At 39.7% G+C, this 16,493-nt stretch overlaps 1 protein-coding gene across 5 annotated transcripts in view; it reads left to right on the top strand.

Moving 5' to 3' along the window:
- Nucleotides 1–16,493, top strand: part of PRPF40A (pre-mRNA processing factor 40A) — a 62,948-nt gene that overhangs the window by 23,766 nt on the left and 22,689 nt on the right. For 3 of the 5 annotated variants that reach the window (XM_089659576.1, XM_089659593.1, XM_089659562.1), the window contains 12 exons: nucleotides 1,742–1,828; nucleotides 2,314–2,344; nucleotides 3,834–3,853; nucleotides 3,958–4,032; nucleotides 4,121–4,231; nucleotides 7,451–7,571; nucleotides 7,734–7,761; nucleotides 8,781–9,098; nucleotides 9,206–9,311; nucleotides 12,349–12,413; nucleotides 14,657–14,821; nucleotides 14,929–15,037. In XM_089659576.1, the coding sequence (XP_089515702.1) occupies nucleotides 1,742–1,828; nucleotides 2,314–2,344; nucleotides 3,834–3,853; nucleotides 3,958–4,032; nucleotides 4,121–4,231; nucleotides 7,451–7,571; nucleotides 7,734–7,761; nucleotides 8,781–9,098; nucleotides 9,206–9,311; nucleotides 12,349–12,413; nucleotides 14,657–14,821; nucleotides 14,929–15,037 (1,236 nt within the window). The remainder of the gene's footprint in view (nucleotides 1–1,741; nucleotides 1,829–2,313; nucleotides 2,345–3,833; nucleotides 3,854–3,957; nucleotides 4,033–4,120; nucleotides 4,232–7,450; nucleotides 7,572–7,733; nucleotides 7,762–8,780; nucleotides 9,099–9,205; nucleotides 9,312–12,348; nucleotides 12,414–14,656; nucleotides 14,822–14,928; nucleotides 15,038–16,493) is intronic. The other 2 variants (XM_089659585.1, XM_089659568.1) reach the window with 1 other exon arrangement.

Raw genomic sequence — 16,493 nt, 5'->3', positions numbered from 1 at the left:
ACAGGGAAATGCAAGTGCCGGTTCTCGGCTGCACTTTCCTCACGCTGTCAGATCGTGAGGAAAGTACTGCCGAGAACCGGCAGTTGTCAGAGCGGGGATCGGCACCGATCATCAGGGCACTGATGATCAGTGCCCTGATGATCGGTGCCCAGCAGTGACACCCGCAAGTTCCGCCCAGCAGTGCCCCCACTAGCCCTGCCCACCTGTGCCCAGCAGTGCCCCCACCTGTGCCACTCTGCCTGTGCCCAGAAGTGCCTGCCCAGAAGTGCCACCTACATGTGCCCACCTGTGCCACCCACCTGTGCCCGCCCACCAGTGCTGCCAGTCAGTGCCACCAGTCAGTGCCCAGGGGTTGTGCCAGTCAGTGCCGCCAGTCAGTGCCCAGAAGTGATGCCAGTCAGTGCCGTCTATCAGTACCCATCATCAGTGTCACCTATCAGTGCCGCCTATCAGTGCTGCATATCAGTGCCGCCTATCAGTGACCCCTAATTAGTGCTGTCTATCAGTGCCGCCTATCCGTGCCACCTCATTAGTACTGCCTATCAGTGCCCTTTAGTGCTGCCTATCAGTGCCCATCAGTGCCGCCTCATCAACGCAAATCAGTGAAGGAGAAAAAATACCTGTTTGAAAAATTTTATAAAAGAAACAAACGTTTTTTTTTTTTTTTTCAAATTTTTTGCACTTTTTCTAATTTATAGCGCAAAAAGTAAAGTGCTCAGCGGCGATTAAATACCACCAAAAGAAAGCTCTATTTGTGAGAAAAAAATGATCAAAATTTCATTTGGGTACAGTGTTGCATGACCACGCAATTGTCAATCAAAGTGCGGCAGCGCTGAAGGCTGAAAATTGGCCTGGTAAGGAAGGGGGTATAAGTGCCTGGTAGGCAAGTGGTTAAGGTAATGATTATTTTTCTCCTTCCTAAGTACAACAGAAAAGTTGTCCAAATATGAATGATTAACCTATTAAACTGGGGATAAAAAAACTAATATGAAAAGTTGTTATTCTAAAAATCTTTATCTACTTGCATATTAAAGTTCTACCAGCAAGAATTAGTCTTTATATAGAAAACTAGGATTTAAATCAAGCCTTACTGACTAGTGATTTAAATCGTCATTTAAATCAGTTTGATTTAAATCAAATCCACCCTGAAGCTCACTCATGTTTTCTTTAAAAATGGTACATACTGTATATTGCCAATTCTCCAAGGATGTGCAAACTTTTGAGCACAACTGTAATCCGCTTTCCTGGTGTATCAAAACAAACGTCTTAGAATTTTTTTTTCCAAAACAGCCAGGTCTGACAAGTTACCTGCTGACGTAGAAATAAAGCCTTGCAATTAGCAAAGCTCATGGTTTGATGAGGCAGGGTGTGTGTCAGAGCTCTGAAGAGAGACCACTGCTTCCACACAGAGAGCAAGGGTCCCACTATGCAGTATGCTGGCATACTCGAGCAGTGGCAGCTTTTTAGAGGGAGAAAAAAAACTTACTTTGCACTCTGATTTAAACTGAATGTTAAGTTGGGTTTTAGATATTAAATGGTATCATTTTAATTCCGGACACGTATCGAAATTATTTTTTTTTTCTTACCTGTGAACATACTATGTTTTGTGCCACATTTTGATTCATCAGATGCCTGGCTCTGGGAATTTTGCTAAACCCTGTGAATATGTTGTTGATTTTCTTTTATGGTAAAAGTTAATTCTGTGTTCCACAATCTTATAACTTTTTTCTGTGTTGTACAGATGGCTCCAATGATTCCTCCCCTCATGCCTGGAATGATGATGCCAGCGCATGTGGCACCGGGCACTCTACCTGCCAGCTTACAGGTAGTACGTATGCAAGTTTTCTTTTTATTTGCTGCAAATTAATTTTACAATTTTATGTGGTAGACAGTCATTTTGTTAGGGTTTTCTACTTTTAAAGTGGTTGTAAACCCTTACATACACCCTGTAAAGTGACTGGCCTCAGGTGATATAGAGATGAAACAAATTCTCTTACATAGTCTGAAACATTACTGTGAAACGGAGCACCACTGGTTTGTACTGCCCTGCTTCTGTAATAAAGTTAAATAGCTTTTATTACAAAGACCTTTTTTATGGATGTACTGTGGTTTTGCATGCTTGAGTTTTCTCCAAGTTGTCAAAGGGGCTTTCAACCTAGCAATAGGCACTGGATAAGGTGTGAACTTCTGAATGCAAGTGATCATGTAGGCATTTGTATGTGTATTTGTTTATAAATATGTCTTTGTCATCTTTGCACAAAGGCTTTGATTTACAGTGGAATACTTATTAAACTTCTTGATTTGTTCTAACAGCCAGGTGTGAACAGCTTGGATCCCTCACTTGGTATGTGACCTTACTTGTACAATATTTGTGTATTTTATACCATTAGATCTAATATTTACAAGTCCAAAACTGCACAGATTATATGTACTAATGTGTCATAACCCACTGTTATCTGATGCAGGGAAAATTAGTGTCTGTGTAATAAATCTGCGCACATGCATCTTTAGTCCTCATGCACACTTGACGTTTTTACAGCGGCTGTTTTTGGCTTTCGAATGTTTTTTTCCTACAGCCAGTAAACCCCCCAGCATGTTATCCTATGTGTCCATGCACACATAGACTGTAATCCGTTTTTTGGCTGGAAAAAAACCCAAGACTAGTGGGTTTCTAGATGAGTTTTTTTAGCTGTGAAAATGCTCTAACGCTGAAAAGCGCGGTAAAACTCTGCAAACCATCATTTTTGGACGTTTTGTTGCCAAAAAACCCCGCTAAAAACCACAAAAAAATGCAAACATGCGAAAACACCGCTTATCGCTACTAAACGCTCATGCGAAAACGCTCAAAAGCTGAAAAACTCATGTTTTTAACATGAGTTTACACAGCTAACGTTACCAGCGTTATCAAAACGTCCCGTGTGCATGAGGGCTTATACCTCAGCCACTGATATTTTATGCTTTTTTTATGTCCTTCGTTTTTTGATCTACGCAACATGCACACACTACACTAAAGCAGGCTTCTATCATTGATCTGGCCTGCCATACTGAAGTGCAGCACCAACCCATGCTATGAGTGCATAACTGTCATCCAGAGAGATGACTGGCTGATTCATTGTCTCAAAGTAAAAATGGTACCACTTGTAAGCTGTTTCTTTAACATGGACATAGATGCCTAAGTGCATGAACCAGTGCACAAACTTTGCATTTCAGTTAACAACGTGTAGGGTGTCAGAACACGTGTGACATTTCGCGTTCTGGTTTTTTTTTGTTTTTTTTTCTTGTTCCCTCAATCCCCCCCCCCCCCTTTTTTTTGCAGAACCACAACTTTTTTTTAACATAGACTAAGCCATACAGCTTATGAACCCTTAAAGAAACCTGTGCTGAGAACTTTCCTCCTAAGAGTTCTACATACCTGGCTATCTCTAACTTCACTGAGTCACTGACTTGGAACAAGTTTACTGACTAGAAAGAGTGAAGTCAGCACTGCTCTCTCAGTACAGGTCTCCTTTACACTAAAAATACATGGCCTTGCTAATTTATGTAGCTTGCTGACTAATAAAATATGGATAAATATACACTAGTAAGAAAGGCCAGGTGTAGCAATGAACAGTAGGCTGTTTTTGTAATTCCTGAATTTTTAAATGTCTTCCATAACCTGTAACGGTCTTTTGCTGTTTGCCCTTTGCTAGAAATCTGGATTGTACATGCTGTTTCTATAGGAGGTGCAAAATCATTTCTAACTCTTTCTAACCACAAGGTCTTGTTTTGGCTAAACAACACTCCAAAGCTTAGAAATCTAATTATATTTATTTTTTTTTCTGCCTTGTTCTCAGTTCAGCCGCCAGTCACACAGGTACGTAATTAACATTGATGAATTTTGTGCGCACAAGAATTGTGTTATCTATTTCCATTTCTCTGTTGTGCCCTTTTTTAAATGTGATTTTATTTAATATTTAGGCAGCACATCCTGTAATTTCAGCGCCACCAGCCATTTCAGCAAACCTTGCCTCTAATGAAGAGCCCACCAAGCCAGTACGCCAGTAATTCATTTGTTTATTCTCTGTGCCATTGATTTATATTCCTACCCTTACGTTGGCATTTTTCTATATTCCTCTGGTAGAAATCTTTGTGGACAGAACATAAATCACCAGATGGTAGGACATATTATTATAATATCGAAACCAAGCAGTCTACGTGGGAGAAACCAGATGAATTGAAAACCCCAGCTGAGGTAAATCATATTTTATTGCTGCTGGTTTAATAACAAGCTGTCAAGTGGAAGCATAAATTCTTATTTTCATGTTGTGGAAATACTGTGTGTTTGCTCTACTAGGAAGTTCCTACTCTGTGAGCAGCAGCACTTAATTTCTTTGAAATAAGTATATTTTAAATTTGACCTTTTCTTTGCTTATGCTAAAACAGTGGTTACATTGCATCCTGTTGTGTCATCTGAGACTGGTGTATAATGCTTCTAGCCCAGCAATGGGCAAACTACGGCCCGCGGGCCGTATACGGCCCGGCGGACCTTTTAATCCGGCCCGCGGAGCGTGATACTGTCAGGATGGCTGTCAGGATGTGTGTAGGCGGGGCAGCGTGACGAACGTGAGGGGAGCTAGGCTCCTCTCACAGTCCGCCCTGAAGACCGGACCGGCGCGGGAACACGGCGAGAGGAACGCGCGGAGCAAAGGTAAGTAAATTGAATTACTATAGGGGGGATGAATTACTATAGGGGGGATGAATTACTATAGGGGGGATGAATTACTATAGGGGGGATGAATTACTATAGGGGGGATGAATTACTATAGGGGGGATGAATTACTATAGGGGGGATGAATTACTATAGGGGGGATGAATTACTATATGGGGGATGAATTACTATATGGGGGATGAATTACTATGGGGGATGAATTACTATATGGGGGATGAATTACTATGGGGGATGAATTACTATATGGGGGATTAATTACTATGGGGGATGAATTACTATATGGGGGATTAATTACTATGCTTACTATGGGGGAATATTACTATACTTACTATGGATGACACATACACATCATTCATCTACTCTTGGTCCGGCCCCCGGGTCCAATATATGAACCCATTGCGGCCCTCAAGTCAAAAAGTTTGCCCACCCCTGTTCTAGCTTAATGGTGACAGTGGTGGAATTTTGGATTAAAGCAGACCTCTATGTGGAATTAAGTTTTCCAGTTATTTAGCTATAATCTCCATTATCTAGTTCTATGTGCCTGTCCTTATGCCAACCTGTAGCATTCATAAAGCTTACTTTGTCGATGGCCTTTTCTTCTTTAGCTGCTTGTTGCCCAGCATATGTATATAAACGTCCTGGACATCCGGCGTTTATACCAGTGATATCAGGTAAAAGTGATCACTTTTACAGTGCTTGTGGTGGGCCGTGGTAAACTATTGAGGTGGCTGTCCACAGAAGAGCTTCTGTGACAAATGATCCCAGAAGTGACAAGGATTTCATCACTTGCTGCTTCAGAGCAGTCATTGCCTGAATTTTACACAATAATTTAAAAAATCTAACAATAATACTACTGCAAACACTACTTGTAATAATGATAAAGATAATAACCACATAGCAACAGTATCCCTACACCAAAAACCTTCAAACTCTTTCCCTCTACCTATACATCACACAGCTGTCCTTCCACTGTTGCACTGCAGCCACCCTACTACAAAAAGGAGAAACAAATTAGTGATGCACAGCAAAAAACATCAGACGTATAGGCAAAATTGGCTACCACCTGTAATGCTCTCTACCCAACCCAACCCCCCCCCCCCCCCCCCCCCAATTATAGGACTCCCCCTTCCCCCCCACAGAGAACTCCATAGACAAAATCCCACCCTTATACAAACCACCTAGACATTTAACTTTTAACTCATAGTTATCCCCACATCCACTTCCCACCACAACACATGTAATGCGCAAACTAACATGAGTCGATGCTCTTGTGTAAATGTACCACAGAGGCGTGAACTTGGCCTACAGGGGAAGCTTGTCAGCTTGTTTCTATTCCCTGCAGCGCCCCAACCAGTCTACACAAAACATATGTCTCTGAATATCGCTCATACCATTTGCATCACCTTTTTGTATTGACAGTTTTGAATGTTGATATGCAGTGCCTTAGAAATGAAGAGGGGGTTGAGCTGCATCCTTATCTGGTTCTAGCCTGCTAATGAAGGCCCCTAGTCATCAATGGTGGGGTAGAAGGACAGAATTAAACACTATGGGCCTTCTCCTTTGGTTGCTTTGTAGTAGCACAGGTTGCCCAGTCAGCACATATGTTCTTGGATTGCTGTCTCTGATCTGTGGCACTTGTCATATTCTGTAAACGTTTAGCAAGAAAGTACATCACTTGTCTCAGCTTCTAAAGGTTTATCTGAAATAGCCACATAACACTAATGTAAATTCAGAAAAACCTACCTTTCTGATGGAAGACACCTAGAGCTTGTGCAGATGGCTTAGGATTCAGAAATCCACATTTTTGAGGTTTTTTTTTTGTTTTTGCTTGCTCAGGGAGTTGCATTAAGCTGCTTAGAACTACTTTGATGGCACAGAAAAGCAGCAGAGACACCCCCAAAATCAATGTGTACGAGCCCTTAATATCACTAGAGTACAGTACCTGTGTATCTAATGGCCTGGCTTGTGCGAAGACTCAACTTTTTAAATTTTTGTATGTGAGTAGTCATTCTCTGTAACACCTTCTGGTGGTCCGGCTGTGTAACGGTGCATTTCTGGCTTCATTGCCCAGACCCCAGATTTCTGAACACATTGCTTTAAAGTGTTACTAAACCCAGGACCCTGTGTCAATATATCCGGTCTCTCACAGTACACAGAACATGGAAATGCAATTAATATAGTAAATATAAACCACTAAATACCATTTCTCATCAGCAGTATATATCAGTCTTGTGACTTCTATCAGTGTACAGCAGAGCACTGGTTACAGCTTGTAGGAGGAGTTTTCATTCTCCTGTGGGAGGATGCAGGACCCCTGACCTCTGTTTGGACAGTGCTGATTGGCCTGTGCCGATCACTTGCAATCTCCCACGAAGAAAAACGTTTTAGATTGACACACCAAACGGAGCATGTGCAGCTTGCACCCCAAGACAGGATCAAACATTCTTTTTACTCTTTGTGGAAGATTATCCCCTTAAGTTCCACAATGAGTATAACAAGCATACTTTACTGCATATACAGACTGATTTTACTGTTGAGGGTTTAGTAACACTTAAGTTTCACTGTTTTCTGTAGTGAAAAAGTATGTGGTGACGCATGGGGATCCTTGTATGTCTTTCTATACTTGAGTCCTAATATTTTTTATAATTAAAATTATTCAAACAGTACCACTTCTAAAAAATAAAAAATAATGTTCTAACACATTAGTATACTTAATTTATTTTTCATTATTGTTTTAATTAGCAATTATTATCGAAATGTCCCTGGAAGGAGTTTAAATCTGACTCTGGAAAACCATATTACTACAATTCCCAGACAAAGGAATCTCGTTGGGCCAAACCTAAAGAGCTAGAAGATCTGGAAGGTAATTGCTATTGTATCTTATAACCCATATTTCCCTTTCTTGCCAAAGAGGGAAAGAGAATAATACATGATAAAATGTTTGAATCATTACCATATTGTTTCTCTCGGTAGAAATTCCAGTTTGTTCACTTTAACTTTTTTTTTTGTTTTTTCTCTCTTACAGCAATGATTAAAGCAGAAGAAAGCAGCAGGTATGTTTTGTTTGATTTTTGTCTATTTACTAATCAACACTTATGAAAATAATAACTTTTTTCTATGTTGTATCTTCATCTAAGCATTATATAAAGGTCCATTCACACCAGGACTGTCCATTTCAGTGCGTTAAACGCACATGCATTAACACAAGTTGAGTCATGACAGCAGACTTAAAATTTAACCTGTAGCATGTTTTCTAGAGCACCGCCACACACTGTAGTGCATTACCCTGCGGTGCATTGCATTGCAGGTTGGATAGGGTGCCAATCACAATGAACAGCACCACAAGACACTATTGCAAGTAACATGTCAATGGCAATACAGTGGTAGAAATGGGCCCATACATCTACCATGACAACAACGTCGTATGACATTTTGACAGTTTCTATGGAAAATAACGTTCCATTGAGCCATGAATATTATAGTTGTACCTGTGTGAAAGGACAAATATTAGTTCTATGTGGACACCCTCTGACATGTCCAAGCTGTGGCTACTGCTGACTCCCAAGGATCTTAAAGCATGTCAGGAAATAAATCTGGTTGTCAAGCGAAGAGCTATTTTAAGTTAAAAAAAAAAAAAAAAGTATAATAAAGAGATCGAAATGGCTCCAGCACTGAATTTCAAAGTTAGATCTAGACTGGGGCTGAAGTATCATATATAGTTTGTATATTATTATTGATTCTCTTTATCATTCACTTGCAATGACTAGTTTGGAGCTGGCCATATACATTATTATTTATTATTAATAATCAGTAATATCTCTATAAATGGCCAATGCCTTATATTATTTCAGGTACTTATAGCGCCATCAATTTACGCAGTGCTTTACATATATACATATATTTACATATATATTGTACATTCACATCAGTTATATTGCGTGTAGATGTGTGTGATTGAGTGCACATTGCTGGGGAAAAAAAATTTAAAATCAATCAGCTAGTATCTTTATCATTGTAAAATGTGTTCTTGGGTTAACATTGCTTTGGTTCAATTGTGCCCTTTTTCTTGCAGTACTCAAGAAACTGTAGCTTCCGCTCCTGCTCCTGCTCCTGCCGCTGCTACTGTTGCTGCTGCACCTGTACAAATCAACACAGCTCCAGTTGCTGTAGAGGTGACAAGCACACCCACGCCTGCACCTGTGGCAGTAGCTGCTGAAGCAGAGCTTGCCATGTCCACCCCCACAACACCTGCCCTAGAATCTGAGACTATGGTCAATGACTCGGGTGAAGAACAAGCCCATTCTGTGTCGTCTTCCATCCAAGAGAAGGACCCTGAAGTCAGCAGCAGCGGCATTGTAGAGGAATCTGCCAAGCAAGAGGTCCTAGCAGAGTAAGTAAACAACCTGAGTGTCCTACAGTTTTTCTGATTAGATCTGTATGTGATTACTCATTTTGGGCTATTGCATTACAAACCTGGTTGCATGCTGTTTAATTCAGCTCAGCTTCTGTTGAAGAGGAGGAAGAAAAGACTCCTAAAAAGACCTATACATGGAACACAAAGGAAGAAGCAAAGCAAGCATTTAAGGAACTTCTCAAAGAAAAGGTATTTCATTTATAAAACTCTTCCACTGATTTGAATATTTATTTTATACAAGGTAACCTATATGGTTGCTCTGGTACCCACTGAAATGCTGCAGCAGCAGATGTGCACTTACATGGTGCTGCATATTACAGTGATGTCACCAGTTTCTGATGCTAAACGTTTTGCAGGGAAAAAAAAAAAAAAAAGTAAAATCATTTGGGTAAATGTAACTTTTACATGACGGTCTTGTAAGCCAGTTCCCCTTCCTCTGGGTTTTTCTTTCAGTGATTTTATTACTTTCAAAGTAAACAATAGAAGTTAAGGTATGCTTTTCTCCAGTGCATCAAATCCATTATCTGAGCATGGCAAACATACAAAAAGGCAGTGTAATATACAAACATATTATTTTGGTATAGTTGCAGTTTGATTTTCCTATCATTAAGTCAGACTGCTGTCAGTCACATCACCAGGACAATGCTGGGTTTTTAAAGTCTTGCAGTCTTTTGCTTTACTCATTATTGTTGCTAGACCATCTCCGTGAAGGCTGATGGCTCTGCTTATCACATGTGCCACGGAAGTTGCTTCTATTGGAATCTTGGGGCAGAAATGTAGTGACAACAAACAAGTGTTTTGATTTGGCAAAGTTGTCTGATACTCTAAAAACAGTCCTGAAGTGTAAAAATTTGGATTAATCCAAAATACCTTTCTGGTTTTGGCAGGCATATCTACCTATATCTGCCTGAAGTTTTTCACTTGTATGTGCTGTGAAAGTGAAACTCAGTGAGGGTGCTTACTCTAAAAAAAAAAAAAAATCAACCCAGACAGCAGCTTCTTCTTTTGTAAAGTGCCTTGAAAAAGTATTCATACCCCTTGAAATTTTCCACATTTTGCCATGTTACAACCAAAAACGGAAATGTATTTTATTGGGATTTTATGTGATAGACCAACACAAAGTGGCATGTAATTGTGAAGTGGAAGGAAAATGATAAATGGTTTAACTAAAATAAATAGTCCACATGTGTGTAATTTAATCTCGGTATAAATACAGCTGTTCTGTGAAGCCCTCTGAGGTTTGTTAGAGAACATTAGTGAACAAATGGCATCACGAAGGCCCAGGAACAGACATTAGACAGGTTAGGGATAAAGTTGTGGAGTTTTAAGCATTGTTAGGTTATAAAAAAAAAAAATGGAAACTCATACAAATGAACGCAGAGAGGCCACTCCAGGTGGAAACGTGAACTGTTAATCATGAGCTCACCACTGCTGCCTTGTTAATCATTTGCATGATGAAGAGAACTGAAAAAAATAGGCGCTGTGGAAAATGCTCTCAGACAAGCACCTTAATGAAGGTGCATCTTTATTGGGTGAGACAAAGTAGCAAATATAATAAAATTTGACCAGCCTGAAGTAGACAGTGTGACTCCAACGGACGGCCTATCCGCTCTGAAGGGAGCTGAGATCGGAGAATGCTCCTGTCGACATCAAATCACGTGGTGTCACCATGGCAAGCGAAGGCAGTGTCCGGCGTTGGCTTCAGCTGGGAGCATGTGTAGGGTTACCAAGTGGACATGTTTTGCGCAGTTGCGCTTTGTCAAGTCTCCTTGGAGACAAAGCGCAACTGCACGAAACAGCTCCCTTCAGAGCGGACGAGCCGTCCGTTGGAGTCACACTGTCCACTTCAGGCTGGTCAAATTTTATTATATTTGCTACTTTGTCTCACCCAATAAAGATGCACCTTCATTAAGGTGCTTGTCTGAGAGCATTTTCCACAGCGCCTATTTTTTTCAGTTCTATATAAAAAAAAATCCCAAGCTTTGAACATCTCATGGAGCACTGTTCAATCCATCATCCAAAAATGGAAAGAGTGTGGCAGAACTGCAAACCTACCAAGACATGGCCGTCCAGCTAAACTGACAGGCCAGGCAAGGAGAGCATTAATCAGAGAAGCAGCCAAGAGGCCCATGGTAACTCTGGAGGTACTGCAAAGATCCACAGCTCAGGTGGGGGAATCTGTCCTCAGGACAACTATTATTTGTACACTGCACAAAACTGGCCTTTTATAGAAGAGTGGCAAGAAGAAAGCCATTGTTGAAAGAAAGCTATAAGAAGTCTTGTTTGCGAGAAGCCATGTGAGGAACACGGCAAACATGGAAGAAGGTGCTCTACTATCATCTATGCTGTGAGAGGACTGTGAATATTCTCTACTGCATCATGGGAATCGATACTTTGTAGCTTTTTGGCGGCTCACGTGTACTTTTCCTGCCCCTACATGGGGCCATGTGTCATGCCTCTTTGAGCTCCTCTGAGGAAGAGATGACAATTTAGTCTCGAAATGCATTAGTGCAACATTTGCATGACCAATCTTCCATTATTATTAGATTACACATCCTTTGACAATTTCAGCCATAGTCTATGTACTTCAACCTCTTATGTCCTTTTTAAGATTGTATAAAATAAAATTGAGTGTTATGTTTTAACTGCTGATTCATTAGTTTAACTTATAAACCTGTGCCTTTAAAGTCCCACCAAGTAAAGGACTTTTTGTTTTTTTTCTATTTTTCTAGGGATGTTGGCACCCCTTGTATTGTATTCCCCCTTCCTTTTCTTTATGCAAAATTCTGACCCTACTGTCTGAATGTCACAGCTGAAATCTGACATCAGCAAGGCATTTTTGTACACACAACTGCCGCTCACTGGGTATTTTCTCTTTTTCGGACAATTCTCTATAAACCCTAGAGATGGTTGTGTGAGAGAACCCCAGTAGATAAACAGTTATTGCAATACTTTAAACCAGCCCGTTTGGTATGAACAACCATGCTACATTCAGTCACTTAAATCCCCTTTCTTTCCATTCTGATGCTAGGTTTGATTTTAGCAAGTTCTCTTCACCATGTTTAGAGGCCTAAATGTGTATTGAGTTGCTGTCATGTGATTAGCAATTCGTGTTAGCAAGCAACTGAATGGGTGTACCTAATAAAGTGGCCGGTGAGTGTATATGCAGACCAAATAATGATGTAACACACCATTTTTCAAGCCTTCTTTTTTTTTTTTTTTCTAGCGTGTGCCATCCAATGCTTCTTGGGAACAAGCCATGAAAATGATAATCAATGATCCACGATACAGGTAACTATAACATAGAATCAAATCTTGATATTCACAGGGCAGATGTAACAAACGGAATCTGTTTTTTGGGGAGAAACACATACATGATTTTTTAGTGGGTTTGTCTATAAAAAGTTCCATATAATTTTTTTTTTTCTGCCACAGCACATAATTAAGTCACACTATTGACTTTACTACCATCACCCCCTCCCTCTGCACAGCACCATACCATCACTTTCACGCATTGTGCCTAAGATAGATTGCTTCCGATATAATTTATATTCGGATAACCATAGTCTGTAGGTACTCAATCATAGCATGTACCCTATATGGCCAGACGTATGTGAGCATTAATGCAAAATGATTTTTGGTGTTTTCAGAGATGGATGTTGCTAATGCAACAACTTACAGGCATTTCAGACAAGATGTTTTTTAGCTGGAAAGGAGTGTAGTTGCAGTATTATTGGCTATGGTTTGGAACCAAATGCCCTACATGCTCGTGTAGGTGTGATAATCAGGTGTTAACAAGTGATTGAGCATAATAAGGTGTATTTGTTATTTAAAAAAAAAAACAATAGAATACGAGTTAAAAAAAAAAAAAAAAAATCACTTAAACCGCAACCGAACCAAAAAAGCATGTTCATTTCAGTTTGACCTAACATTCACATGAATAAAAATAATCTGATGAGCAAACTGGACTCCCACTTCTCTATTATAGTTTTTTTTTTTTTTTTTTTTTTCAAGTGTACGAGGTGTGTCCAGAAATTAATGAAAACTTTTTTTTTTTTTAATTTTATTGAAAAATGTTGCAATTGAGTATTGTCTACTTCCAAGTATGCACCGTGTGAGTGTACACAATGCTCCCAGCAATTTTTTCCATTCTTCATGGCATCCCTGAAAGTCTTCAACTGGGATGCATTCAGAGTCTATGTAGTGGCTCTTTGGACATTATCCACACTACCAAAATGGTGTCCTTTCAAGCCTTTCTTCATCTTTGAGAATATAAAAAGTCACAAGGAACCAAGTCTGGGCTATAGGGTGGATGGGGAAGTACCGTGATGTGTTTATCAGCCAAAAACTCTTGATAGCCAATGCAATGTGGAGATGCATTGTCGTTATGATGGATCCAAGTTGAGTCAATCTCAGGATACACACAAAAAACTTGACCGGCCAAGAATTTCCAGGTAAAATCTTTGATTCACAGTTTGACCAGTAGGTGCAAATTTCTTATGGACAATTCCATGTGAATCAAAAAAAAAAAACAATCGCCATTGATTTGACTTTTGATTTGCTCGTTTGTGCTTTCTTGGTGCGAGGTTACATGGGTATGTGCCATACTGAAGTTTGTTTCTTCATCTCGGGAACGTACTCAAACACCCAAGATTAATTTCCCTTGATCACTCGACTCACAAAATCAGGCTCTCTTTCCAAACAGGTCCTGGCATATTAGTGGACAGTGTTCCTTCGGATCAGTTGACAAGTTCTTTGGAACAAGTTTTGCGTACACTTTTCTCATGTATAAATCCTAAGTCACGATTTCATGATCAATTGAGTTGGTAATTCCTGTTTCCTCTGCAATCATTCTGATAGTGAGCCATTGTCCCTGTTGAGAACAGACCTGACTGCATCCACATTCTGTTCAGTTTTTGATGAAAAGGGGCTTCCTGATCCTTTGTCTTCAACACCTTGTCCTTCCTTGAAGGCCTTGTACCATCGGTACACTTGTGCAGATGATATCGCAGCTTCTCCATAAGCTTTACTTGCCATTTCCAAAGTTTCTGATGCACTTTTACCCAATTCCACAGAAAATGTTATCGAATACGCACTTGCATTTTTCGTAATACGAGGCACTTGAACAGGGTTTCATAAAGAATGTGTCAACTCTGACAGGGCTGGAATGCACCTGATCAGTGTTCTAACATATACCTGGCACCCCACCCCAAGTGACCTTGCCCAGCTTCTCTCTTCACAGAGCCCTTCTGAGTGTAGGAACTTCATTCTCATTATATTCGGGACACACCTCAAATATTTTGTGTGGAAATATAACTAGCTACCTTAAAAAATATTTTAGAAGAATGTGAAGTCCAGTTTCATCATTGGTATGTTTTTTTAAGTATAGTGGGTGTTTGAGATTCCCATCCATGTAAGAGCATAGAGTAAAAAGTTGAAGTGAATTATGATATTCTGAAAAAATCCTCATTCAGAATCTGGTAGATTTGTATGTACTTTTTTTGATGCTCCTCACGTTCTTTCTTCCTCTATAGCGCACTGACAAAGCTAAGTGAGAAGAAACAAGCATTTAATGCCTACAAGGTGCAAACAGAGAAAGAAGAGAAGGAGGAAGCCAGGTTGAAATACAAAGAGGCTAAAGAAGCTTACCAGAGGTTTCTAGAAAACCATGAGAAGATGACCTCAACCACCCGATACAAGTAAGACTTCATGCCAACTATTGTTTTTTTTTTATTTTGTTTTGTTTTTTTACATCATGTTTTTATCGTGCCTACTTATTTAATGTATTTTTCTTTCCTTGTATCAGAAAAGCAGAGCAGATGTTCTCAGAGCTAGATGTCTGGAATGCAATTTCCGAGCGCGACCGTCTTGAGATTTATGAAGATGTTTTGTTCTATCTGTCAAAGAAAGAAAAGGTAGCAATCTTCTGTACTTAAGTTTGTTTGTTTTTTTTTTTTTTGCTGTTACTGAGATACATATCTTTAGGACTACACAACAGAACCAATCTGTATTACTCTTGCCAACTCTTTGGCATCACCCTGTCATTTTTCAGTCTGGCTTAGAAAACACACATCTGCTTGCCTTATCTTTGATGTGAAAAAGTTTTAGGCATGGACTGTAACAGAGAAAGAAATGCTTTTTTTCACTCGTTACTTCAGATTTACTTCCCTTGCACATTTGGGTTGCTCAATTAGAAACACTTTAATTCCTATTTATATTGAACTCCAGCCTGAACTTGTCTTGCACAGTTGTACGGGTTTCTCTCCTGTACTGAAATTGCTTACTCAGATCTCACTGCACATTTTGAGCATTTTCACAGTGTACATTAGAAACCGCAGCAACTCAGTAGTGCCCCCTTTATATCCTGGCTGAAGGACAGGCATTGCCTACCCCTTTTAGCACTTTAGTGATATGTTAAAGCCCAAACCTTTTCTCTCATACATTCAAGTCATCAACAAAGTCCTAGCCTTATAATGAGTTTGCAGAGGACTGGATAGTACAGAGTTAAAGTATTTTAGACATATAACAAGTACCTTTTTAATATCTCAGTATCTCTTAATCTGTATCCTGTTATGGTCTTTCCCACATCAGTAAGTCTATCTTCACTAGTAATGGCAAAAACAGAGGTGTGTGTATATATAATTACAGGAGTGTACACTTTCACATCTACTGTATCCATGCTACTGATAGCCATTGTCATAGAGTGGGGTGGAAGCTGAACAGTTTGAACACTTGTCAAACCAATGTTTCTTTTTTCTTTGCAATTTCTACTGCACACAGTATATGCCACTTGTTCTGTTATTATAGTTTTACTTTGCTCCAGTTTATGCTGGTCTTCTCTGCCTCATGTTCTGTTTTTAGAGTGGCTTCTTCCCCTTTAAAGTGATTTTCTGGAGTTACTCTTATGTGCGTGTTCCTGGGAGGACTAGAGAGGTGCAATACCCTCACATAAACAGTACATTTTTCAAAGCCAGGCACATGTGTGCTGGTGCTATGCATGATGGGACATGTAGTCCCGATAAATGTTAGCTAATGAATAGTGCTGAGCTTATTAGTTTGTGATTCCCCAACCAGAAGTTCAGTGAAGCGGTGCACAGAAAGGGCAGGATGCAGGTTCATATTGTCAGAAAAGTATGTTTTTAATAATTTATAGAGGAGTCGAATGTTGTACTGTGCGAAAGTAATTATTTTGGATATGTTTGGTGTTAAGTGTAAAAAAAAAAAATACTACAATAAAGTGTATGTAGACACTAACAACTTACATTATTGTAAAACCAATAAATCCCTGTTTTTGAAAATTAATATCTTTGCTACAAGTTTATGGGAGTCTTTGGCAGCATGCAGAGGCTTAATATGATAAGAGGAATTGCA

Source organism: Staurois parvus, unplaced genomic scaffold (assembly GCF_062004578.1).
Source record: "Staurois parvus isolate SC_StPar_1 unplaced genomic scaffold, SC_StPar_1.0 ptg000031l, whole genome shotgun sequence".
NCBI lineage: Eukaryota > Metazoa > Chordata > Amphibia > Anura > Ranidae > Staurois > Staurois parvus.
The sequence above is the reverse complement of the archived record's forward strand: the minus strand, read 5'-3'. Positions and strand labels throughout refer to the sequence as shown.